Below are 27,886 nucleotides of genomic sequence, written 5' to 3'. Positions count from 1 at the left end.
AATACTCACTCTACCAAGGTACTGTGCTTTGGGGTAGCATGTCCTGAACCCCATCCACGTGCTGTCTGTGCAGAGCTGCGGTTCCTTGTCTAGAGCTCCCCACATGATAGCCCTTGGGATGGCATGCCGTAACTTCAGAATCAGTGTTGAAACCCCAAGCCTCCCTTTCCAGCTTTCCTTTTTAACTTCCCCTTTCAGCAAGATGCTGTCAGTAGCTACCATTCACCACAGTTTCTTGTACTTTAGATACGGGGTCACTGGGGGAAGATGGAGCAGAAGTTCAGTTAGTTTATCTCTGAAAGTTGGGAGCCCTTCCTGGTTGCTTTTGTAGTCTCAGCTCCCAAGTCAGGTGTTCAGCAGATGCTTCTTGAAGTGAGTATTTCAGTGATTCTTTATACACACACACACACACACACACACAATTTTATTTACTTGTTTTTGACTGTGCTGGGTCTTCCTTGCTGTGGGCTTCTCTCTCGTTACGGTGCGTGAGCGTCTCGTTGCCGTGGTTTGTCTGGTTGTGGACCACGAGCACGAAGGCCCAGGGGCTTCAGGAGCTGTGGCTCCCAGGCTTAGTTGCTCTGAGACGGGGGGACCCTCCCAGACCAGGAGTTGAACCTGTCTCCTGCACTGGCAGGTGGATTCTTTGCCACTGAGCCGCCAGGGAAGCCCTGGCTCAGGGAGTCTTGGCTCCATTGTTTCCCCTCCTTTCAGTTTCTGTCCGTGCGTGGACTAGACCCTCGTCAGCACTCATCTAGTCTGTTGCAGTGACCTCCCAGCTTTTCGCACTCGTCTCCCTTGCTCTGTCCACACGGCAGCATGCTACTGCTGGGGTAATTCTCCTGAAGCCGTAGCTGCTGTTACTTGTGGATTCAGTAGTTTTGATTCAATTAAAACTAGTCTGGTATTCTAGGTTTGGAATCAGCTCATTTCTTGTATCTATTTTATGTCATGCTTTTACTGTTTTTCCCACATGTTTCTTATGGCTAATATTCTCTGGTAGGAAAATACTTATTCCTACTTATGCTTTTGTTCCAACCCTTCTGGTCCGAAATCTCCCAGCCATTCTCTCGTCTTGGCTAGTTTAAATCCTGTACTTGTTGGCTACAGACCTAACACTTGGTTCAGGTGTTAGGAAGCACTTGGTAAATGTTTCTTAAACAAGTGAATGAGGACCAGTAGTTCTCAATAAGGCTGTCTGGTAGCTTCACATGATGCTGATATTCCCTTTAATATCTACAGACTCTGTAGTCTTTTCTATTAAATTCCATTTTCACAGCTTATTGCAAATTTAGTAAGTAACTAATTCACTGAATAAATCTAGTGTATGAGTGCCTTAGTCGTATACCAAGAAACCTACTTGAAATGGCTTCAGAAGCACTATTCTCTTTATTTCTACTTTAATTGTAAAAGTGCTTTTAAATTAAGCCTTTCACTTTAGCATAAGTGAATCATTGGATCTAATAAAATGATTTCAGCACACGCTCTGTGCAATTACATGTGTGCAGCTTAGCAGAAACTATGGCAACAGAATAAAAAAATGTGTTGTTACTGATTCTTTTCCTCCGTGAGAGTGGGATGTTCCAAGTTAAATATCTCACAACCTAAAAAAAAATTATAGATTATGTGCTTTACAAATTACATTTGATAATAGAATTGCCTAGAAAGTTAAGAAGCATTTATCAATCATTTGTGGCTAAAATCCTAGGAAAAAATGCCAAAGATTAATGATAATTATCTTTGAGTGGTGGGACTGTGGGAGATTTTCAGGGTCTCTTTAGGCCTATTTATACTGTTTGTTTTCTTAAACTTTGAACGTGGATTATTTTATAGTAAAAAACAAAAATGCTTTTTGAATTTGGGAGAAAAGACAATGATCTTTTTAGTCTAAATTTATTATTTTAAAAGTCACGTCAGTCATATCTTCCCACAATGCACGTATCTGCATTAATATTATAGGAGAAGCTGGAGGAATCCACTTACAGTGTAAAGAATCAAGTATTTTATAGTCATTGTATAATATAAGATTTTTCCTTTAAGAAGTGTTCATCAGACTTTTCTAAAGAGAGTTTTTGTATTAATTGAAATTTATTAGAGTTGCAGCAAATATATTTTTGAAAAATCCATTCACTTCTTGTAAAGGGTTTAGTTAATAGGATTAAAAGTGATTTCCTAACCAATAAGAATAAGTTATAGGAGAATACATTATAGGAGAATAACACTAATCAAGAAGGGAAGGATTTTCTCTTCTCTGAGTCATGCAGGACCTTTCATTGGGGTGCAGATTCCTTAATTGTGGCATAAGGCAGGTGGGCTCTTAGTCCCCCACTGGGACTGAGACTGTGTTCCCTGCATTTATAAGGCAGATTCTTAACCCCTGGGCAACCAAGGAAGTCCCAGGAAGGGATTTTCAGTGGGAGAGTTCCGGATATTTTAATAAGAAAAAAAATTAGTTAAAATTGCTTTGTGAAACATTAAAATTATTCACACCTGTCCTTTCTAAATGATTAATATTGTATTAATGTAAAAAATCTTCAAATTCTTTTGATGAGCTACCTAAACTGGTTAATAATAGAGATAGGCCTAAAGTAGACCTTGAAAAGTTCAGAAATGTTTATTGTTTTAGTTGATGTTTGTTAATATTTAATAACTCATATGATGTGGGCATCAAAATGGACTGCAAGGAGATCAAACCAGTCCATCCTAAAGGAAACCAGTCCTGAGTATTCATTGGAAGGACTGATGCTGAAGCTGAAACCCCAATACTTTGGCCACCTGATGGGAAGAACTGACTCATTGGAAAAGACCCTGATGCTGGGAAAGATTGAAGGCAGGAGGAGAAGGGTACGACAGATAAGATGAGGATGAGATGTTTGGATGGCATCACTGACTCGATGGACATGAGTTTGAGCAGGCTCCAGGAGTTGGTGATGGAGAGGAGGCCTAGCGTGCTGGGGTTCATGGGGTCGCAAAGAGTCAGACACAACTGAGAGACTGAACTGAGCTGAATAAGCAATGATATGATCATACTATGTACCAGCTAAGTAGCTCTAGACTACATTTTTAAAGTTTGTTGATATTGTTCGTTATTTTATGTATTTGTGAAGAGTTTCCATAGGCATTGTTTCTGTGGGAAGTTAATTCTGTTATATAGGATTTAGGAGCTGAGGATGAGATGTTGGTGCAATTAAGCTGTTATAGCTGGAAATCCTGAAATGCCCAAAGTCTGCTCAGTCACATTACTCTTACCCCTCAAGAGTCAGGAGGGAACTGTCTGCAAGGAACATAGCTGGTGGGGCCCAGTACCACATTGTCTGTAAAAGCTGAGCGAGCTTCCGACGGGCCAGTGCAGAGCTCTTCTTAAAAGCGGCGTCGGTGCATGTAGTTTACCAGAGTGAGAACTCCTGCCTCCCTCCCACACCCGTCTAGTCATAACCTTGGGACCAGCACGCTGAGCTGTGAGCCCGCAGGTTTAGAAAGAGCACACAGTGAGTGAACACCAGGTCCCAAGGGAACCTCCACATCCACTTAGTAACCATTATATACAGTGGAAGGAGGCATGCAAGAGAATGGCCTTCTCAAGAGATCAGGCCAGGCCAGAAGTTTGAGGCAAAAAAGAAAAAGAACAGGCCTTGGGTGGAGACTGTTCTTAACACAGAGACTCCGCTTGCTACTGACTGTCCCCAGTCAGAGTTTTGGACTCTTGAATAATGAGTAGCTTCTTTTTATCTTCGGGAAGAGCTAGACGGAGAGTCGGGCAGAAGCTTGCCTGGCACAGGTAAAGGAGCTTCCGCAGCCACCATCTCCTTTCGTACATGAGGAAAGGCAACCGGACATTCTGTCTCTCTCAGGCACGGGTCTGTTTCTGGGGCTCTGGTCCCAGACATCCAGGCGGCTGCAGGTCACCTGACGTGTCACTTTGGACTTTGCCGAGGCAGGTAGATGACTCAGAAATACAGGTTCCTTTAAGGGGCTGCTGTTTATTGTGCCTCTAGGATGAAGTAAAATGTGTCAATATTTAAATCTTGTTCTAATGAATGTTAGTAGCATTGCTGGGAAGGTTGAGCTCTTGCTCTTAGGTTAACAATTAAGAGAAATGTAGTTTATTTTTAGACTTTCATGTTCAAAGACTTCTGATTACAATGAAAAATAATACCAGAGAAACGAGAACCATTTACACTCTTAGACTCACGTGCTTGAATATCTGTTTCTCATTGCTTGGGTTCTGTATAGCATCATATTTTTGTTTGCTTTTATCTGTTTTGTCATTAACACAGTGAAAAAAATCTTTTTAATTAACAGTATTCCCCAAAGCCTAAACGTGTTAAGAGCCTCCTGTAGATTTGCTTCCATACGTGTGCTCACTTACCGTGTCTAACAGATACGATGTAAAAGAAAGAATCATATGAATATTAAGTTCATGATCCCTGAGATGGGCCTATATTGTATCACCTTTAAGATTTTATTTGCTCTTTGAAGTTAATTTCCAAGGGTAGTAGTTGAAGTGAAAAGCAGAAACTGCTATTTTATTTGAGTGTTGACTTAGGAAGACCATTACTTCTTGTAATGTCAGAGACCACCTTCTAGAGAATTACTTTGCAAAAAGTAACTGTGAACACTGGACTTACTAGAAGAAGCAGTGTTTAAGGCACTTGAGAGTGGACAGAAGCAGGCCGTCAGGCACACAGTGGGAGGGGCGGGGAGGGCAGCAGCGCCTTTTCACTACGTTTAGCTTCAGGCTGAGCATAGGTCATATTCTTTGGACTCTGATGAAGAAACAATGGTCTCTCTGGTCAGAGAAACTGGGGAGCTAAAGTCAGAGAAACCTTGGCCACTGAAGATAGTGGAGGAATCCCTAAAAGAGAGGATCCTCAGAGGAGGGAGAGTCCTCAAATTTTGTGTACAAAAATTTGTGCATTTACTTCTGAACCAAGCATGAATACAACAGTCTCAGAACAGCTTGACTTAAAAAATAGATCTGCAGTGGCCTGGAGCTGCCTTCTAAGAAACCGATTTGTAATTCAAGTCAGGCCAGGCAAAACCAAGATATTTGCCGGCTAAAACAAAAGAAACTCTTGCTGGGGAAAAATAACAAGCTTAGAGTTTTCACAAGTTAGCATTTAAGGTTAATGTTGAGAGTATAATCAAAAATTATCCTACATAGGAGGGATCAAGGAAATGGAACATATCCCAAGAGGAAATAAAAACAACTGAATCCCAGCCTGAGATGCACGAGATATTGGCAGTAGCAGACAAGAATTTTAAAGCAGCTCTTAAAATATCCTCAATGAAATAAAGCAACATGTTCTCTGTGAGTGAAAAAATAAAAAATCTTATCTGATAAATAGAAACAATGAAAAAGAACCACATGGAATTTCTAGAAATGAAATGTTTGAAATGTAAAAATCTGTTGGATGGATTTAACAGTTGAATAGAGATATTGGAAGGAAATGAAAGTGGACTTGAAGATAGAACAATGGGAACTAATGTGAAGAACAGAGAAAACGTTAGAAAAAAATGAATAGAGTCTCAGGGACCTCTTAGTATCAAACAATCAAACATATGTGCAGTTGGAATCTTAAGAAAGTGAGGAGAGAGGAATGGGATAAAAAAACATTTGAAAAAATTAAGGCAGAAACTTCTCAAATTGGATGAAAAACAGGAACTCAGAGATCTAAGATACTTGGTAGATTCCAGGCCAGATGAGCCCAAAGAAGGCCATAGCATGTCTGCAAGCAGCCTAAATGTCTATCAGCAGAAAAGTGGAGAAAGAAGATTTCGTGCATATTTATAATGGAGTATTACGCAGTCATAAAAAAGAATGAAATAATGCCATTTGCAGCAACATGATGGATCTAGAGATTTTTTCAGGCAGAGAAGTACAAATATTATATGATATCACTTGTATGTGAAATCTAAGAAAATGGTACAAATAAACTTACTTATAAAAGAGAAACAGTTACAGGTGTAGAAAAAAATCTTATGGTTACTAGGGGCAAGAGGGGGAGGGATAAATTGGGAGATTGGGATTGACATACACAGACTACTATATATAAAATAGATAACTAATAAGGACCTGTTGTATAGCACAGGGAACTCTATTCAGTACTCCATAATGACCATTATGGGAAAAGAATCTTAGAAAAGAGTTGAGTTCAGTTCAGTTGCTCAGTCATGTCCGACTCTTTGTGACCCCATAGACTGCAGGACGCCAGGCTTCCCTGTCCATCACCAACTCCCGGACCTTGGTCAATCTCATGTCCATCGCGTCGGTGATGCCATCCAACCATCTCATCCTCTGTCATCCCCTTCTTCTCCCACCTTCAATCTCTCCCAGCATCAGGGTCTTTTCCAGTGAGTCAGTTCTTCGCATCAGGTGGACAAAGTATTGGAGCTTCAGCGTCAGTCCTTCTAATGAATATTCAGGACTAATTTCCTGTAGCATGGACTGGTTTGATCTTCTTGCAGTCCAAGGGACTCTCATGAGTCTTCTCCAACACCACAGTTCAAAAGCATCAGTTCTTCGGCTCTCAGCTTTCTTTACAGTCGGGCTCTCACATCCATACATGACTACTGGAAAAACCATAGCTTTGACTAGATGGACCTTTATTGGCAAAGTAATGCTTCTGCTTTTTAATATGCTGTCTAGGTTGGTCCTAGCTTTTCTTCCAAGGAGCAAGCATCTTTTAATTTCATGGCTGCGGTCACCATCTGCAGTGATTTTGGAGCACAAAAAAATAAAGTCTCTCACTGTTTCCATTGTTTCCCCATCTGTTTGCCAAGAAGTGATGGGACCGGATGCCATGATGTTAGTTTTTATGTTGCGATTTAAGCCAACTTTTTCACTCTCTTCTTTCACTTTCATCAGGAGGCTCTTTAGTTCTTCTTTGCTTTCTGTCATAAGGGTGGCGTCATCTGTATATCTGAGGTTATTGATATTTCTCCCAGCAGTCTTGATTCCGGCTTGTGCTTCTTCCAGCCCAGCTGGAAGTTTCTCATGATGTACTCTGCATATAAGTTACATAAGCAGGGTGACAATATACAGCCTTGATGTACTCCTTTCGCAATTTGGAACCAGTCCGTTGTTCCATGTCCACTTCTAACTGTTGTTTCTTGACCTGCATACAGATTTCTCAGGAGGTAGAAAAGAGTAGATGTATGTATTTGTGTATCTGATTCACTTTTGGGTACAGCAGGAAGTAGCACAGCATTGCAAATCAACTATATTCCAATAAAAATTAAAATAACATAAAAAAGGACACATCATGGCAAAACTGTTGAAAGCCAAAGATAAAAAGCAGTGTTGAAAGCAGTAAGAGAAAAGTCACATTGTTTCAGACAGAGAAGCAATAATCCATGTAAAGACTGACTTTTACTTTATAAACCAGAAGAGCAGAAGGACATGTTTGAAGTGCTGGAAGCAAAGGGAAAAAAGCCTGCAATGCAGTATTCCCTAACAAAGGAAAATATCCATCAAGAATGAAGATGATTCTGGTGGTGATGATGGCACAACCTTGTGAACACACTAAAAACCACTGAATTATATTCTTTAAAAGGATGAATTTATGATATGTTAATTATGTCTCAATAAAAATTTAAATCAAGGTAAAAGAATGTCTCTTCAGATAAAGTAAAACTCAGAAAATTCATCACTGGCCCTATAAGAAATGTCAAAGGATGTTCTTCAAGGCTGAAGAAACGTGGTACCAGATAGAATTTTGAATCCTTGAAAAAGAAACATCATCAGAAACTATAAGTATCTGGAGAAGTACAGAAGTTATTCTTTATTTCTTGTTTTTCTCTTGTTATTCTTTATTTCTTTATAAATTATATAAGCAAAACTCATAGCATTGTGAAGTTTATAACATACATGGAAGATATTGTAAATCCCATATAATATGTAATGGCTATACCAGGAAGGATGTTGAAAAGTTTTTGTATTTCATGTGAAATGGCACCGTTTTCAATTGTCAGAGAAATGTGAAGAGTTAGAGATATATATTGTACTCCTTAGAGCAATAACTACACAAATAATGCAGAGAAATAAAGCTAAAATGTGAGTGTGAACACTGAAATTCTAAAAAACATTCAAATAATTTTTTCAAAAGTCAGGAAAATAGAAAAATGGAACCATACAACAGAAGTGACAAGTTAAAAATTAATAATAAAGTGATAGACCCAAACCAACCACACCAATACGTGTATTAGATTGTTAGTGTGATAGACCCAAACCCAGCCACACCAATACGTGTATTAGATTGTTAGTGTGATAGACCCAAACCCAGCCACACCAATAAGTGTATTAGATTGTTAGTGTGATAGACCCAAACCCAGCCACACCAATACGTGTATTAGATTGTTAGTGTGATAGACCCAAACCCAGCCACACCAATACGTGTATTAGATTGTTAGTGTGATAGACCCAACCCCAGCCACACCAATAAGTGTATTAGATTGTTAGTGTGATAGACCCAAACCCAGCCACACCAATAAGTGTATTAGATTGTTAGTGGGTTAAACTGTTAACCCAGTAGTTTAGATGAAAATAAGTGTTATAGATTAAACACTTTAGTTAAAATCCTAGCAGGCTTTTTGGGGTAGAAATTGAAAACCTAATTCTAAAATTTATAAGAAAATACAGGACAATCTTGAACATTGTCTAGATTGGAGGATTTGTATTGCCTGGTTCAAGTCTTATGGTGACCAAGGCAGCGAGCTACTAGCACAAGACTGCACATAGAGCATCAGGACAGAACAGAGTCCTGAGATAAATCCACACTTAAAGGGCAAATTGATTTTTGACAAGTGAACCAACATAAATCAACAGTAAAAAAAAAAAGTTTGTTTTTTTTTTAAATGGTACCAGAACAACTAGATATCTGTATGAGAAAAAACGAATCTTGAACTTTACCTCACATTAGACAAAAAAGTTAACTCAAATTGGATCATAGACTTAAATGTAAGAGCTAAAACTGTTAAATTTCCAGAAGAACATTTTAAAGAACATTTTTGTGACATTGAGTAGGCAGAGATGTTTTAGAATCCAGAAAGCATAGACTATAAAAGAAAAAATTTACGACTTCATCAAAATTTTTAAAATTCACTCTTAAAAAGACACAGTTAAATAAAAAGCCAAACTATAGAATGGAGAACACCTTTGGAAAATGTGTGTCTGGCAAAGCACTTTTACTTAAAATATGTAAAGAGCTCTTACAACTCAACAGTTAGACAAACAGTGCTACAAAACTGGGCAAAAGATTTGGACAATTCACAAACACAAAATGTAAATGCCCAGCATATCCGTGAAAAGATAGTCAGCGTGTCATGAAGAAAATGCAAATTAAAAGCATGTTGAGAATGTGGAAAATTTGAAAAAAATCACTGTTAACAGCAACAACAAAAACCCTCTCGAAACTAATAAGCAGTTGCAGTTTTATTACAGTTTTAGGACGCAGGATTAATATACAACAGTCATCTGCTTCCTACCAGCAATAAACATGTCGGATTTGAAATTTAAAACAATACCATTTAAATTTGCACACACACACCCCAAAATGAAACACTTAGGTATAAATCTAACAAAACATGTATGAGATCTATGTGAGGAAAACTACAAAACTCGGTTGAAGGATACCAAAGAAGAACTAAATAAATGGAGAGATAGTCTATGTTCATGGATAGTAAGACTCAATATTGTTGAGATATCAGTTCTTCCCAACTTGGTCTACAGATTCAGTGCTGCTGCTAAGCTGCTAAGTCACTTCAGTCATGTCCGACTCTGTGCGACCCCATAGATGGCAGCCCACCAGGATCCCCAGTCCCTGGGATTCGCCAGGCAAGAACACTGGAGTGGGTTGCCATTTCCTTCTCTAGTGCATGAAAGTGAAAAGTGAAAGTGAAGTCGCTCAGTCGTGTCTGACTCTTCATGACCTCATGGACTGCAGCCCAGCAGGCTCCTCCCTCCATGGGATTTTCCAGGCAAGAGTACTGGAGTGGGGTGCCATTGCCTTCTCCAGAGTACTGGGGTGGGGTGCTATTGCCTTCTCCATTCAGATTCAGTGCAGTTGCTATCAAAATCCAAGTATACATTATTTTGTGTAGATCAACAAACTGATTCTAAAGTTTCCATGGTTAGGCAAAAGACCCAGAATAGCCAACACAACATTAAAAGAGAAGGACAGTCAAGAGACTGACAGGCACACTGCTTTAAGACTTACTGTCAAGCTTACAGTAAGCAAGACAGTGTGTTATTGAGGATGGAATAAGCAGATACAGCAATGGAACAGGCTGGAGAGCCCAGAAATAGACCTCTATAGATACAGTCAAGTGATCTTTGACAGTGGAGTAAAGACAGTACGGTGGGGCAGTGATAGTCCTGGCAACAGATGATGCTGGAACAGCTGGACATCCAGATGTAAAAATTGAATCTGGTGAGATACCTTACATCCTTCACAAAAATTAACTTAAAGTGTATTATAGACCTAAATGTAAAACATAAAACTTTTTAGTCCTAGAAAATAACAGAGAGACAGCCTAGATGGCCTTGGGTGTGGTAATGGCTTTTAAGGTGCAACTCCAAAGGCATGATCTGTGAGAGCAAGAATTGACAAGCTGGACTTTATTAAAATTTTTAAAATTCAAAAATTCTGCTCTGCAGAAGACAGTGTCAAGAGATTGAGAAGACAAGTCACATACTGGAGGAAAATATATAGAAAAGATATTATCTGATAAGTTACTTATCTGAAATATACAGAAACCTCTCACAACTCAACAGTAAGAAAATAAACAACCTGATTTTTAACAATGGGCCAGTAACGTTGACAGACATCTCACTGATAAGAATACACCCATGGCAAATAAGCATATGAAAAGTTATATGTCATCATGTGTCATCAAGGAAATGCCAATTAAAACAACAGTGAGATAGCCATTGCACAATCACAATGACCAAATCTCAGAACACCAGGAACACCAAATGTTGGCGAAGATGTAAAGCCACAAGAACTCTCATTTGCTGTTGGTGTTCATGCAGGGCTGATCCAGCAGCTTCGGAAAACGGTTTGGTAATTACTTTTAATACGAAATATACTTCTTCCCCGTGGGCGTGTCGTCTCCTGCTGAGGGTGGTGTTTCTTGGGTGACCGTGGCATTGCTGATGGAGCTGCTTGTTCTTTTCTAGTTTCACGTTGGCTCATTTTAACAGACGGAAGTACCTACGTTTGTTATAAGGCATATGCCACCTGTGTTAGCTTCATGGTCTGAAGTGTTTAGCTATAAACAGATTCTTTAGTAAAACAAGTCTTTTGGCACTAAAGTGTTCTGAAGTGTATACCTTGGTGTTCAAAAGAAACACTCATTAAAGCAGCTTTTCATCTTCTGCGATCTACTCTTTAAACCCTTCATCCCCTGTAGTTACTGACTGCATGTGCCAGGCCTCTGGAAATGAAGTGTGTTAAACTGAACCACCTTCATGGGAGTCCCTGTCCATACATCAAAGTGAAAGTGTTAGTCACTCAGTCGTGTCTGACTCTTTGTGACCCCGTGGGGTGTAGTCTGCCAGGCTCCTCTGCCCATGGGATTCTCCAGGCAAGAATATTGGGCTGGGTTGCCATTCTCTTCTCCAGGGGATCTTCCCGACCCAGGGATTGAATCCAGGTCTCCGGCACTGCAGGCAGATTCTTTACCATCTCAACCACCAGTGTTGTCTGTACATAGGGCTTGTTTTTCAAAGAACAGTGTTTAGAGTAGCAGAATGATAAGCGTGTCCAGGCATGTTGTAAAGCCCTTGAAAAAGTAACTCAGAGCAAGTATTGTGAAAGGAAATGTGATGCTCAAGTCACATTCTGCTTTAAAAGTTGTAACAAATTCAGATTTAAAAAAAAAGAAAACTTGAAGGTAGGCTTACAGCATGACCCAGCAGTTGTGCTCCTTGATATGTTTACCCACAGGAGTTGAAGTCTGGTGTCTACACAGAAACCTGCACGGAGGATGTTTGGGGCAGTGACTGCTCTGAATGACATACACACTACACGGTGGATGCCTTTGTCCAAAGCCACAGAATGAACGTACACCAAGAATGAGCCCTAGTGTTGCTGTGAACGCTGGGTAAAAACCCTGTGGCAGTTGCATCTGCTTAGCCCCCCGTGGAGGTTAAGACAGGACAGAGTAAAGCGTTTTGATGAGCTTCATCTCTGGTCGTTACAGTGAATCCTTGACCTGGGTGAGCTCCCCTGGGCCACGGGGACTCTTCTCTAAAGCAGGTACTACCTCTAAGCTTGTTCACTGGAATCTGAGCATTCATAATTAAGGAAAGGCCAGGAAAGATAAATTCCCAGAGAAGCTTAAGGTGGATAAAGTGTTATTATAAGCCTAGGGCTAAATGCTTTTCAAGCCCAGCATTGTTGGGTTTTTCTAGGTCCTGGGGCTTGAAGTGTGAGGGAGGGAAGATCCTCTCCCAAGTTCTACCTTAGCTCACCAGGCACATAAAGAGTAAACTTGTCAGCAAACTAAGGCCAAGAGAGGAGATTCTGAAGAGAACACACCTTGAAGCAAGCAGAGCTGACCTCCGCCTCGTGGGGAAGCTTTACCACAGTGACCACTCCTCCCCAGGTACAGAGGCATCTGTGCTGTTCGTTCATCTTGAGCTCTGTCAGTTCCTTTTCCCCCAGGATTGGAGATTGGCGAAGCCTTGAGCCCTCTTTGCAGGCAAAGTGTCAGGAACCAAAGGATAGAGACAGTAGATTACGCGTGAAAACAGGCCTTCACAGCTTATCTGAACCATCTCTGTGAGAGATCAGGGTTTCCTGGATGGTATGCTTTGTAGAACCAAGTGTAATTAATCTATGACCTCTTCTGGTTTCCTATGAGAAAAATTCTGTGGTTAGTGAAAAAAAGGCTGAAGTGACTGTGTATCAGAAGATAGTTCCTTATCGCCCTTAGTCCAGCTGCAAATATAGATATGGGAGAAATAGTATATGTTTTGCAGGAACGGGGACCCCTTCCAGGGCCCGAAACTAGGCTCTTGTCTAACACTTGAAAATGAATTGTCTGAGGAGACACATGTGCTGACCGTGCAAGAAATTTTACTGGGAAAGGGGCGCCCAGGCAAAGAGCAGCAGGGTGAGGGGACCCAGGAGGACCGCTCTGCCACATGGCTTGCAGGTTTTATGGTGATGGGGTTAGTTTCCGGGCGGTCTTTAGCCAGTCATTCTGACTCAGAGTCCTTCCTGGTGGTGCACGCCTTGTTCAGCCAAGATGGAGGCCAGGGAGAAGGATTCTGGGAGGTGGTCGGACACGTGGTGTCTCCTTTTGACCTTTCCCTAACGCTTCCAGTTGGAGGTGGCTTATTAGTTCCGTGTTCTTTACCAGGACCTCCTGTTGTAAAACAACTCATGCAGATGGTTACTTTGGTGCCTGGGCACGTTGGGGGTTTTAGTTGATGTGCTTCGCCTAACATATGGACAGTGCTTTTGGAAAGCTGGGCCATTACACTTCTCCTTGTAAATAAAAGATGATGCCTAATAGAATCAGGAGTAGTAACTTTTAACATGTGACTCTTTAATAATGTCTTCAACTTCAAAATTTTTTTAGTAAAATAACAGAACTTAACAAGAAGGCAATGGCACCCCACACCAGCACTCTTGCTTAGAAAATCCCATGGACGGAGGAGCCTGGTGGGCTGCAGTCCATGGGGTCGAGAAGAGTCAGACATGACTGAGCGACTTCACTTTCACTTTTCACTTTCATGCATTGGAGAAGGAAATGGCAACCCACTCCAGTGTTCTTGCCTGGAGAATCCCAGGGACTGGGGATCCTGGTGGGCTGCCGTCTATGGGGTCGCACAGAGTTGGTCACGATTGAAGTGACTTAGCAGCAGCAGCAACATTCAGTTACAGCAATAAATAACAGAACTTTTATTGTTCATTTAGAGCCAACTCATTATTTCAGAAGTGATGGTTTCCTGTGAGCTTGCTTTTTCTACAGTCTGTGTGACATACTACAGGAGGGTATGCTATTTTTTGGTATTGATTTTAAGATACTACCTGTATTTTGGGTATTCATTTTAGATTTATACTGAAGCCAGTGCGAACTTGAGGCATGGACCATGTACACTGATTTGTTCTCACTATGAAAGTATGCGTTAATAGTCAAACTCTTAGGAACCGAAAATGGGATGGCGGTTTCTGGAAGTTTGGAAGAGAAGGAGAAGAGTCATTGTTCAATGAAATTTGTTTTGCACAGGGGAAAAATTCTAGAGCTCTGTTGTCAACCGTGTACCTAGAGGTAACACAGTAGTACTGTGTTGTATGCTTAAAAATGGTTAAGATGGTAAACTTTGTTCTGTGGTTAATTGTGACCACAATTTAAAATATTTTTTTTTAAGTTAATGCATTTTGTTAACCTTTGGAAAGATGCTGAAATTGCTTTTCCTTCTGAAACTTTTAATTCTAGTTAAAAGTTCTTAGTCTAATTAAAAAAAAATTATAGTCCCCAAAGTGAAAGTTGTTCAGTCATGTCCAACTCTTTGTGACCCGATGGACTGTAGTCCATGGAATTCTCCAGGCCAGAATACTGGAGTGGGTAGCCTTTCCCTTCTCCAGGGGATCTTCCCAACCCAGGGATTGAACCCAGGTCTCCTGCATTGCAGGCGAATTCTTTATCAGCTGAGCCACAGGGAAGTCCAGTAGTCCAAAGCATAAGTTTATTTACAGACACTAATAGTCTTAGTTGAACACAGCAAATACTGTGTGAATTAAGCTCACAGAACCATCACAAGGCCCTGCTTTTATCATTTGCCATTTTATTATGAACATTTTCAAATATAATGCAGAGAATTTGACAGCATTGTATGTTGAGCGCCCTTTTACTCACTATCTAGATCCCGCAGTTAGCGTTTTGTTGTACCTTCTTTATCACACGTGTGCGTGCTCAGTCACATCTGGTTCTTTGCAACCCCATGGACTGTATCCCACGAGGCTCCTCGGTCCATGGGATTCCCCAGGCAAGAACAGTGGAGTGGGTTGCCATGCCCTCCACCAGGGGATCTTCCTTACCCAGGAATCAAACCTGCATCTCCTGCATTGCAGGTGAATTCTCTGTCACTGAGCCACTGGGAAGCCCTTCTTTATCACGTATCTGTCCATACCTGTGTTCTCTCATCAATCCATCTTTTTAAAAATACGTTTGAACGTAAATTGCAGGCACCAATATGCTTTGAGGGCAGGCAGTTTTTATTATTCCCCATTTTACACTAGAGGGATCTGAAACACAGAAAAGTTAAGTAATTTGTTTAAGATTACAGAGCTTTTAAGCGGTAGAACTAGGATTTGAACTAAGCCTTTCTTAATCATGTCTTTCTAATCTGCTGGTTCACACAGTATGGATAGGTATTACCATAAAAAGTAACTTGTGGTCCAATAAATTTGACAGATGTAAGTGTCTCAGTCTTGAAGATCCACATGCATATTTTCATGGTGTAGTATCTGTGAGGGTTGGCATTAAAGAAACTTGTGAAACTTTAAGCTGACTATTTCCAAATTCATTCAGCCTGAGCACTTCTCCCCACCTTCCCCCAACATCATACTTCTTAACTTCTTGTAGAGTGGGACCAGAATTCAGTGGGGTACACTGGAAGATACTCATTATAAGGTATCCTCATTTTGTTTATTCCAGAATGTGTTTTTGAAGAGTTTTTGTTTTTCGGCATAGTTCTAGAATTTTGGACTGGCAGAGGTCTTAGGCTTCACTGAGATCAGCGCTTGCACATCAGGGGCAAGGGAGCTGGGGCCCAGCGTGGTCAGGCGCTGGTATAGGCTGCTCGTGCGCTTGGGGCAGAAGTGGGCGTGGAGCACAGCCTGGAGCCTTGGAGGGGCTTTTACAGATGGTAAATGTTGAATAAATGAATGCATCTTCTGAATCTGTCCAGTTTTCTTTTTGTATATCTATCTACATATTAGAATTTGTGTTCATTTTCAGTTTATTTGGTCAGTAGAAAGTCATATAGCACTTTATGGTTAACCTTTGATACAAATGATATATAGTAACAAAATTCTAAAAAAAAGTTGTAATATATGAGATACAGAAAATCACATGAAGCATAGCTGTGCTGTTTAACAAATAGTGATCAAGTGAATGCTTATTTAACGTTCCAAGAAATGAAACACTGCGGTACATCAGAAGCCCCGTGGACTGTCTCCTGTTACTCATCACCTTAATTGTTTATTTTTTCTCTTTCTTTTTTTAGCTAATTTAACAGGACATGCAGAGAAGGTGGGGATTGAAAATTTTGAGCTCCTGAAGGTCTTAGGAACTGGAGGTAAGTCTTTAAGTTAATTCTTTTTTTTAAGAGAAAAAAAAAAGCACTTGATACCCCTATGACAAAGGATTGACATCCGCAACACAGAAATCATTAAAATTTTAAAACAACAAGGAATCCGTTAGCAGAACTCTCAGGGAATGTGAACAGAGCATTCCTAGAAGAAATACATGGTATGGATGACCTTATTTGCAAAAAGAAATAGAGACTCAGATGTAGAGAAAAAACGTATGGACGCCAAAGGGGGAAAGAGGGCGTGGTGAGATGCGTTGGGATTGGCAAGTGTATACCGCTGGCACTGTGTGTAAAGCAGGCAACTCCTGAGAACCTACCGTGTAGCTGAGGGAACCTACGCAGTGCTCCGTGGTGAGCTAAAGGGGAAGGGACTCCAAAGAAGAGGGGATGTGTGTATACATATGCCTGATTCACTGTATAGTAGAAACTAAATTGAAAAAGAGAAGAAATACAAAAGGCAAAATTTAAAAGAATTGGTAAGGATCAAGGAAAAAAAATCTCTCTTACCCTGCTGTTGGGAGTGTAGATGAATTCAGTTTTTACACAAGACATAATATTTTATAAAACCACTAACATTTATGGAGAGTTTGTTACTTGCCAAGTACTCTGTGAAGTGTGGTTTATACTGATTGATTCATTCAGTCCACACTCAACTTCATTGATAGCCCATGCTCATCACTTTTAAAAATGAAAAACTCTAGACTCTTCAGAAACCTAACTATGAATTTGCTTAAATGACCATGTACCTGTATGTTCTATTATCTGTACAATAGGATTGAAGTGATCTGTATTTACTAAAGTTTTTGAAAGCTCTCCATAATACAGTAAATTTGAAAAAAGACTATAGAAGAGAATGTATGATATACCATTTCCATAATATAAAAATTGTGTGACTGAATATCTACATGTACATATATAGAAAAATTTCTGATCCGTGCATAAAAATGATGAGAGTGTGGCTCTCCCTAGGTGGGAGATGCTTCTTGGTTTTCTGATTTCTGCTTCCTTCTGCCTTCAGGATTTTACTGTCACTGTCCTTGCTTATCTGAAGTCAGGGCCTCACGGGCGTGTGACCTGTGCAGGTGCAGAGGCCCCTACACTAGAAGAGCCTCATGTTTGATTTCATGCTCTACTTTCACCCTTCTGGATTCTAAATAATTTATGAACCAGGCATCCCACATTTTCATTTTGCACTGAACCTGCTAATTACATGGCTAGTCTTGTCAGCATGTAAATTTATCTAATCAGAATCCCAGAAGGAGCAAATAGAGTGGGGAGAGGTAAATATCCAAAGAGATGATAGCTGAGCATTTTCTAGGATTGATTAAGTATGTGAATTTGTAAATTTAGGAAACAGAAAATCTCAGACAAGTATTACTATAAAGGAATTCTTACATAGATACATGAGAGAAACTGATGAACACCAGAAACAGAGAAACACCCTAAAGACTGCCGGGGAGGGAAGACTTACTTTTGGAGAAACAACGAATGGATGAACAAATGACTTTTCAGCAGCAACCACGTGAGCACCGTAGCCGTGTGGAAGAGTGTCCAAACAGTTTCCAGATAAATAACTGTCAATTTAGAACTGGATTCCCAGCAAAGCTGTTTTACAGAAGTAAGGGCAAAATAGACATTTTCAGACTTAAGAAAGCTGAGTGTGTTTTCCACCAATGCATCCTCGCTAAAAGATACAATTTTAGGGAGAAGGAAAGTGATCTCAGGAGAGATTCTGAGATGCAAAAACTGTTGGTGAATAAAGATCTAAACAATGTTGACTGTGTAAAACCATGGTCAAAATGTCTTAATTTGTAGGGTTAACAACCAGAAAACTGAAATATTGAACAAAAATGGCACATAACTTGGGAAGTGATAGGAATTTAGTGGTCTGAGGTAGTGTTTCTCCAATTTTTACATGCACATGAATCTTGAAATGTGTAAAACACCAAATTGATTGAAAAAAGAATAGAAAGCCTGAGTAGTCCTTTAATCCTTGAAGAAACTGGTCAGTGAGTAAAAATCCTTGTGCTGGGAAAACACTTGGTACAGTTTTTATATTTGTTTGTTCACTTATGTGTGGCTGCTCTGGGTCTTCACTGCTCTCTCCAGGTGCAGCAGGCAGGGCTCCTCTCTGGCTTCAGGCCATTGGCCTCCTGTTGCCAAGCGCAGGCTCTGGTGCTGAGGCTTAGTGGTGGGGTGCACAGGCCAGGTTGCTCTGTGGCACGTGGGAATCTTCCCAGACCAGGAGTGGACCCGTCTCCAGCACCGGCTGGCAGATCCTTAGCCACTGGACCATCAGGGAGTCACCTGGTGGTTTCTAAAGTGAGTTCTGCCAAGCACTCAAGGCACAGATAATGCTGGCCTTTCACAAATTCAGAGAACAGAAACAATGGAATTATTTCTTCCAACTCATTGTATAAGGCTAGCATTACCTTGATTCCAAAAACACACAGAGTATGAAGGCCAGATTTTAAAACAAACTTTGGATGGATTTTCTTTCAACATATTTAGCACTTTGTCTTATTATTTACCTCAGTTTTTTGGAGCAACTTGACCATAGACAGGTCTTTAAGATGATTCTGCAAAGGTGAGAAAGGAGTTCAGTGTCCTGCTTTACTTGTGCTTGCACTTGATGCTTCTTCCTGTTACTGGGCTTCCTTTTTGTCAGCTGACCTTATCCTGCTCTTGGGAGAAGATGGAATCACTGCTAAGTGTCATTGTAGGTATTTCTGTATTTAAAATCACAGTTTTGATGACTAAATGGAGTAGGTGGAAACTTTTATTATGATTAGAATAAAATCTCAATTTTTATTCAAAAATTTTACCACTGATCTTTCAGTTTAATTACCTTTTTAAGATAAATTTTCCCCAGAACTACTTAGGATAATAGAAAAGCCTCCTCAGATGCTTTTAATGTGTCCTGTCAGGCTTTCTTTGGAAGTGGAACTGAGAACTCTTTTGATGATTTAATTTTTATGTACTTTGAACCAGAAAAAATTCTATTCATTCAGTATCTTGAAGACTTCATGGAATATTGGAAAATGAAAGAGTTACTTTTTGATCTCGTATTTAAATACATGTGATATTTATGGGAAAAAACAAAAAACAAAAAAAACCAAACTTTTATTCAGAGTATTGATTTCTGTTTTCGGGTATCTTATTTCTTTTGATCTATTGCTAATCTCCTGATCAGTTTCCTAAGCTAGAAACTTGCAAATAATACTTGATCCTTCTCTATTTTGACTTTTTTATTTCTTATTTCTCACAAAAATCCTGTAATTTTTCTTTGAACATGACCCTTGGATTAACCTTTTCTGTTCTCAGTGCCCTGACTTGTATTACCTTATACATGGATTGTTGATAATAAGGTTCTTTTTATTTTAAACTGGACTTTCTGCAAGTTCTCTCTCCCATTTTATGCATTTTATACATATCCTGTTATAAATAATATGCAGCCTCATTAAAATTCAACATTATTGTGCTATTCTTCTATTTCAGAACTTTTAGTGCCTTTTTTTCTAGTTAATTATTCACGTCCAAATTCTTTTCTTGCTTTCAGGCTTAGCTCTGTTTTCTCCTGTCTTTTTCTTCAGTTACCCCGATATTCCACCTACTTACAAGTCTGGTTGGCTTTTACTCCCTTACAGTTCTGTGTCTCTCCCATCCCCTGAAGCCCCGCGTTATCTCCTTCCCCACCTTCATACTTTTCTCTTTCCCACCTGCCCAGATCCTGCGCAGTAGCTTCCTTCTCTGAACTGTGGCCCTGGAAGTCCTTGGTAGGGAACACGGTCCTGAGCGGTTCTCTTGCATTTTGTTCGCAGCTGCTGTTTTTCTTCTGGATTGTGGACTCTTAAGGTCATCTTCGTATGTGTTTCCAACCCTGTTGCCCTGCTCCCTCCCCACGGTTGGTAACTGTACAGAGTTTCGCAATAGTCTAATAATTCCGCAGTTCATGTGTGTGTTTCTAGTGTCGTCTGGAGATTGGTGCTTCCAGGTTCAGGAAGTATCTTTGTTTCATGATGAAACTTTGGACTGCTTGTGTGAGTAGTGATTCTAGTTTTTCTTTTTACCTTTCCTGCTGCCTTCCTTTTGACCATTCTGCTCCACCCAAGTATAGAAGAAAGTCTTTAAATGGACCACTGAGCATTGTTAGTCATTCTGGTGTTTAATGAAGTGGAGCATGTATTCTTTTTGAATTTTCTTTATTCATCATGGTTGATCTGTATTTCAGAGATTTTTTGTCATTATGGCAAAAAAGGATAAATTTTGTCATGTAACTATAAAGGGTGGATTTGAGTTGATTTCTAATTGTGGTGCATTCATAGTTGTGAGGTACTTGGCTATCAACGATGACTTGGAAGACTCAGGTTTGAATCTTGACCTGACCGTTGACCACTTACATTCCTTGGGTAAATCACATGAACTCTGTGAGCCTAGGTCCCCATCGGCCAAAGTTAATGGTACCTATCCCACAATGTCGTTACAACATCAGTGAGACAATCGATATGAATCGCCAATTGCTGGATAACCGCCAGTTATGATTATTTATTCAACAGGGGATTCTACTGTAAAGCTGTACCCTAAATTAGAAAAACAATTATTTAGGACTTCTTTGTAAGGACAGATTATTAGTTCTTTCTTGCAGTCACTTTGTTAGCATATCTGGGAGTAATTCCAACTAAAGTTATATTTCTAATACTAAAAATCTAACAACAAATATTTCATAAATGTTATTGGTAGTTGAAATTTTATTAGCATTTCTAAAGAGTTGATTTGTGTATTGGGGGTACGTGTGCTTACTTGTTTAGTCGTGTCCGACTCTTTGAGCCCCATGGACTATAGCCCTCCAGGCTCCTCTGCTCATAGAATTTTCCAGCAAGGATACTGAAATAGAGTGCCATTTCCCACTCCAGGGGATCTTCTCAACCCAGGGATTGAACCCATGTTTCTTGCGTCTCCTTAAAAATAACATGCCAAATGAAGATTGTGTTTCTTTGTTTTCTTCTTTAACTTTTCAAACGTTCTAGGTTCTGAACAACCTTCTGTATGTTAGGTTAACAGTCTTATGCTAAAATACGCACGTGTGTTCAGTTGCTCAGTCATGTCCGACTCCTTGCGACCCCATCAGCTGTAGCCAACCAGGCTCCTCTGTCCAAGGAATTTTCCAGGCAAGAATACTGGAGTGGTTGCTATTTCGTACTCCATGGGATCTTCCTGACCCAGGGATCGAACCCGAGTCTCTTTCGTCTCCTGGATTGGCAGGCAGAGTCTTTGCCACTACACTACCTGGGAAGCCCCAAAATATGCATAAAATATGCATAAAATGAGTAATAAAACATCTAGATTGCCTGATACATAGTAAATGCTCTATAAACTATATATGTATCTGAAAGGTGAAGAAGCCTAGATTTTAAAAGAGCTAGTATAGTGCATTATCAGTGTCTCAGATTTTTAGCTTGATACATAAGTGATTGTTATCTCTTAACAAGTAATTTATTGTGAAACCCAAAATATGTCCAGCAATAAATAGGGACACGTAACCACCAAAAGATCTTGAAGTTTCAGGCTGTGTCTTCCTAGTCTTTCTCTCACTACAGCCAGAGTCTTCATTCCTAAATGTAAGTTTGATCATGTCACTTTTATATTCAAAACCTTTCACTTCATTCCCATTGCTCTGGGGGTTCATTCATTCACATGCATTTGTTAAGAAGCAGATACTGTTTTGGGTGCTGGGAAAGAGTAGCGAGCATTTTTAAGTCGGCGTGTAATTGCTTTGTAATGTTGTCAGTTTCCGCTGTACATCAGAGTGAGTCAGCTGTGTGTATACATATATCCCCTCCCTCTTGAGCCTCCCTGGTGAGCATTTTTTTAAAAAGGTAGATTACACACAGACTTGCAAGTTGAATAATGTGATCTTCATTTAATGTTTGTTTCTGGGTTTATAAGATCTTCAAATGAGTGCTGATTGAGTATAGAGATTCAAAATGCCTTGCCTCCAGTAATATGAGCAGCAACCATTTCTGTCTTCCTCAGTCCCTGGTGCCCTTGTAAGAAGGTTGCTTTTTTCTTTTTCTTTTCTGGAGGTGAGGAGCGGGGTGGCCATGTAATCGGCAGGTCCTACAAGTTGTCCTGCAGGAGCCATCCAGAGGAGGGACGGCTGTGCACTGTTTATGCAGCCGTCCGTGCCGTCCGGTGGAGGGACGGCTGTGTGCTGTTCACGCAGCCGTCAGTGCCGTCCTCGGATGTTCACGCTGAGAGTTCTTTGCTCTTTGGTGTCAGACTCTGGGCTTCCCAGGTGGCTCGGTGGTAAAGGATCTGCTTCCCAGTAAAGATGTGGCGATCCCTGGGTGGGGAAGATCCCCTGGGATCTTCTTCCTGGGAAGAAGGAAATGGCAACCCATTCCAGTGCTCTTGCCTGGGAAATCCCTTGGACAGAGGAGCCTGGCAGGCTGCAGTCCACAGTGTTGCCAAAGAGTCGGACACGACTTAGCAACTAAAACAGCAAAACAAAACCCAGACTCCATGAAAGCCATCCCTAACAGGATAGCCTTGTGAAATATAGAGGTATTTATGTTTTGTTACTGCAGACTTTGCAGAAACACATCTCATTTACTAAATAAGACTACATTTCTTTTTCTTCTGGGTAATTTGCCACTAGATGGTGCTAGGAATTGCACCAGGCAGCTTGAAGACACAGCTACTTTTTGGCCATATGATGCAAGGGAAAAATACCTGATTTGAGTCATGTACAGACTGTTTCAAAAACAATGACTTAGTCATCGTTTGTCATTCAATTCCCTTTAGGTGTTTGGAAAGTATTTTATCAAAATAATGTTTTTAAAAGCCTATATTCGTTATATTGTCAAAATCGTCATTTAAAAAAGTTTATAGTTTTGCATGTGTGTGCCCACTGTTGCTTATGTTTCAGTGTAAGCCTGCAGTGCTTAAGGAAATCTTAGGGGTTAAATATTTGTGATGTTTTATTCTAAAATCAAAAGATGATTCCACTTAAGGATGTTGGTTGACATCATCTCCCTAGTGTAAATCCAGTCTGACTCATTACTGCTGCTGTCCTAGGTCACGTTAGCTAGAATGGAGTGCATTGACTTCCTGCAGGAATGCTCAGAGAAGAGTAAGCGGGCGGTAGGGGCAGAGGAGGAGCCTCAGCAGCGTGTGGCCGAGGCTCGGGTCTGGGTTCAGCCTGAACCTGGGAAGTTTTGGAGCAAGAGAGAGGAGGCAAGCGTTTTAAACCCAAACAGCTCATTTGTGTGATTTCCTGTGTTTTCCTTTTAGTGGGTTCCTTGGTAATCAATTCTAGTCTACGTCTCACAGTGGAACATGGCTTCCTGTGCAGCTTTTTCTCCTTTCCTGATGGATCTTTGGTTTTCAAGTCATTTGGGACCAGGGATAAGAAATGCCATGTGGTTTACATGGGTCATCTGTAGGAGACTTTTGGGAGATGGCCGCGCCACATGCTCATGCAGTTATTAGCGGGATTAGTGCCCGTGGTGTCGAGTGCTTTCTCTGAAATTAAAAAGTGCTGATCTAGCAGATATCATGCACTGAGTCTTTAATTATTCAAGCTAATCCAGTATGCATAAATGGAATCCATAGATAGTCATTCCTGAAACTATTTTTTATTGTCAACTTTCTCACATATTAAATCTTTTTTTTTTAAGAAGCTAACACCATCCATGAGAAAATGTATTGGTTTTGAGGTCTTGATTTCAGCTGAGCAACTGTTTTTGACCATTTAAAATAATTAACTAAATGAGTCACATTTGACCCTGGTTAGTTTAAAAAATTAATTGGATTATATGTAGAATGCTGGTGCTTTTATTGTCTTCCAGGTCGTCGGTGTTGTATATCTTCTAGAGAGGATATACAGGTTTATACCTAAAACAAATAGCCTATCTCAGTCTCTTGCATAAAATATTACTGCCTATGATTTCATGTGCTTTTACCACATCTCATGTGTGCCTTTAGCATCTGTTTATGTATGCAGGCATGTTTTGGGTTTATAGCTCTTTGTATGTTAGAAGAAGAATCTATTTTAATCAGTCTATCTTTATTAGTCTTAGACATTTTGTTTTTATTTTAAAAATCCTGGCAAGAGTCACTAACTTTAAAAATGATTGAATTTAATGGCTCAAATTCCCTGTTTCTATTTTAAAATTATGTTGAAATACTAAGTTTTATAGTTGCAATATTAAGTTTTAAGTTTTATATAGTTATGTAGTTTTTTAAGATTTGAAATTTAGTGTGCAAATAAGGTATCTGTTCTATAAAGGAATTTAGAATCTGTGCTTCTGTTTGATAAATATGTAAAATTAAGTGAATTTTATTTTAAATGTATCTTAAAATGTACCAATTTTCAAATACAGATTTAAGGGCATTTTCAAAGGTAGAATAAAAAAATAAGGAACTTAAAAAAAAAAGATGAAAATAGAGCAAAAGTCAGATAACAGGAAAGTGAAATAGATGATGTAGAAATCTGGGCTGAGATAGTCATTGTAATTGTGTCTTAAATTTAACCCTGAGGTTACTAAGAGATAGATAGAAAGGGAAAATTCTTTGGCCTACATAATTTGTATTTTTTTTCCTGGAGGAAAAGCATATAAGTTCGTGTAGAGCTGTAGCTTTCAAGCTTTTTGAACTATTATGCATAGGACAAAATAGGTATGCTTTTGTATGGCAACTCAGTGTGTGTGTGTATGTATGTGTGTATGAAACAGAAACAGTATGTACAGACACACACGCTTTTCCCACTAACGTTTGTGTAGTGTTTGTTATCTGCCAGGCCTTCCTTTGAATCCTTACGGTAATTTCTTTAATTTCCTAAATCCCCAGACCATATGATGTAAGCACTGTCACTGCCCCTAATGACAGGACTGAGGCACAGCTGTGCTACCTGCTGAGCCCGGGGACACACAGTTTGCACTTCCCTGGTGGCTCAGACGGTGAAGAATCTGCCTGCAGTGCAGGAGACCTGGGTCCACTCCCTGGACTGGGAAGATCCCCTGGAGAAGGCATGACTACCCACTCCAGTATTCTTTCCTGGAAAATTCCATGGACAGAGGAGCCTGGCGGGCTATAGACCAGGGGTAGCAAAGAGTCAGACATGACTTAGCAAATAAACTTTCACTTTCTTTCACACAGTTATTGAACAGCATATCTAGGAATCAAAGCTGGGCAGTCAGGCATCAGAGTCTTATGTTCTTAACCATTGTTCTGTACTGCCCTCTTTTCCCTCTCTCATGTGCTTAGACTTTTTACATTCACATGTACCTACACATGTATACCTAACACAGTAACCTCCGATACGCAGATGACACCACCCTTATGGCAGAAAGTGAAGTGAAGTGAAGTCACTCAGTCATGTCCAACTCTTTGCGACCCCATGGACTATAGCCCACCAGGCTCCTCAGTCCATGGGATTTTCCAGGCATGAATACTGGAGTGGGTAGCCTTTCCCTTCTCCAGGGGATCTTCCTGACCCAGGGATCAAAGCCAGGTCTCCCGCATTATAGGCAGACACTTTACTGTCTGAGCTACCAGGGAAAGCAAACAAAAGTTCTGAACCCTGTTGTCATCCTGGAATGACATATTCTATAGCACTGTGGTCCATGTCAGGTGTTGCTTACTGTGCACGTGTGAATGTGTGTAAGAATGAGTGTGTGTGTGTGTGAGTATTCTAAAATGGAGATAAAGATAGAAAAATAGAGAGATGGCAGTGGGGAGGAGAGACAGACACACAAACTTGTGAAGCCTGATGTGAACTAGGACTGGATTTCTATATTTAAGAGGAAACAGCATTATTTGTTGAGGTTTCTGGAAAGGTTTCCCTGCAAAGTCAAATAATGTTCCTAATTTGTCAGGTTCTATAAACTCATATTTTAGGGATTTATCCCATAGACCTGAAATTTTGCCTTTTATCCTAGCAATTTCATACCTTAGTGAAGAAGAACTAAAGAGCTTCTTGATGAAAGGGAAAGAGGAGAGTGAAAAAGTTGGCTTAAAGCTCAACATTCAGAAAACTAAGATCATGGCATCCGGTCCCATCACTTCATGGCAAATAGATGGGGAAACAATGGAAACAGTGAGAGACTTTATTTTCTTGGGGCTCCAAAATCACTGCAGATGGTGACTGCAGCCTTAAAATTAAAACGCTTGCTCCTTGAAAGAAAAGCTATGACCAACCTAGACAGCATATTGAAAAGCAGAGACATTACTTTACTGACAAAGGTCTGTCTAGTCAAAGCTTTGGTTGTTCCAGTAGTCATGTGCCGGGGTCCAGCCCCGGTGGATCCAGGGGTTTCAAAGGGGAGACGGCTTCGGCGATCAGGAAACAACAGCTTACTTAAATGTTAATTAAAGATATAAAGAGTGGTTAAATAAGGATAGCTCAGTGAGGAAATTCAGTGGAGAAAAGAGGCTGAATAATTCAGCCAGAAGGTGAGAGAAAGAACGACATGGGGAGACCAAGCTTCGGTGAACAAGGCCTGCACTTTATTTTCCAAAGTAGTTTTTATACCTTAAGTTATGCATAGAGGATAATGGGGGAAGGGGTAGAGTCATGCAAGGACAGCAGTCCTTGATCCTTATCGAAGCCAGGCTTTCTTCCTGCAAACTTATCATATGTAAAAGTTTAGGTGATTTGCATCATCTTCTGGCCCGGAGGCCTGTTAACATTTTAAGAAACTTATTTTTCTCTAAAGGTGATTATTCTAAAGTCAGGTGCCATCCTCCAAAAGCATTAGATAAAGTTGCATTCCCATAGGGCAAAGGTGTGGTGGGCTATAACAAGAAAAAGAATTAACTCAAGGGTCCAAGATTACAAACATTAAAGCTACTACTTACACCAGTTATATTAATCAATACACTGCAAGGGACACAGCAGGTAAGGGATATGGAAACTTAGCAGCAAACATTGGCCCAACAAGTGAAAAACCCTTCACCAATACCATTTCTAATCAATCTTTTAACCGCTCAAAGGAATCTGTATTCAGACAGTTTAGAACATTTCATGCCTCTCACAGTTGGGAGGCTCTGAACAATCACATGTGGCCGGAAAAACCTATTCAGGCAGGCTGGAGGATTTCCAAAGGAGTTTGTAGGTTGAAACACTATCACACCCAGGAACTTTATTAACTGGAGCTGTAAGTTAACTCTTTTTTCAGAGAGAGGTAGTGGGGGACAGCCCCCCATAAAGTCAGAGGTGTAGGTGAGAGCACAAAGCAGAAAGTAGGCAGACTCTGGTTTTGGGGGTAGATGCTTGAGAATTTCCAGGGGGACTCCTGAGGCTCGATCCCGCCTTTGCGTATGCCCAGCCTCCTTCCTCGTGACCTTTGCCAGGGGCGAAGCTCCTGCTCCCGGCATCTCCCCCTTTTTTATTTCTTAAAACAGCCAGATGCAGCTCAGTCGCGAGCTTCTGAATGTTCTGCCGAAGAATCCTGACAATACAAGGAAGAAAGATTATGAGAAGCAAAATTAGAACTAAAGATATTAGACAGAATGTTTTTTCCAGAAATAAAGTTAGAGAAGGTGTGAAACAAG

At 40.3% G+C, this 27,886-nt stretch overlaps 1 protein-coding gene across 1 annotated transcript in view; it reads left to right on the top strand.

The window, feature by feature from the left end:
• RPS6KA5 (ribosomal protein S6 kinase, 90kDa, polypeptide 5) overlaps positions 1–27,886 on the top strand; it is a 173,493-nt gene that overhangs the window by 19,641 nt on the left and 125,966 nt on the right. Inside the window, exon 2 of the mRNA XM_010845184.1 lies at positions 16,244–16,315. Within this exon, the coding sequence (XP_010843486.1) occupies positions 16,244–16,315 (72 nt within the window). The remainder of the gene's footprint in view (positions 1–16,243; positions 16,316–27,886) is intronic.

The sequence above is a fragment of the Bison bison genome, unplaced genomic scaffold (genome assembly GCF_000754665.1).
Source record: "Bison bison bison isolate TAMUID 2011002044 unplaced genomic scaffold, Bison_UMD1.0 scf7180017864213, whole genome shotgun sequence".
NCBI lineage: Eukaryota > Metazoa > Chordata > Mammalia > Artiodactyla > Bovidae > Bison > Bison bison.
This window is presented reverse-complemented; position numbering and strand designations above follow the sequence as displayed.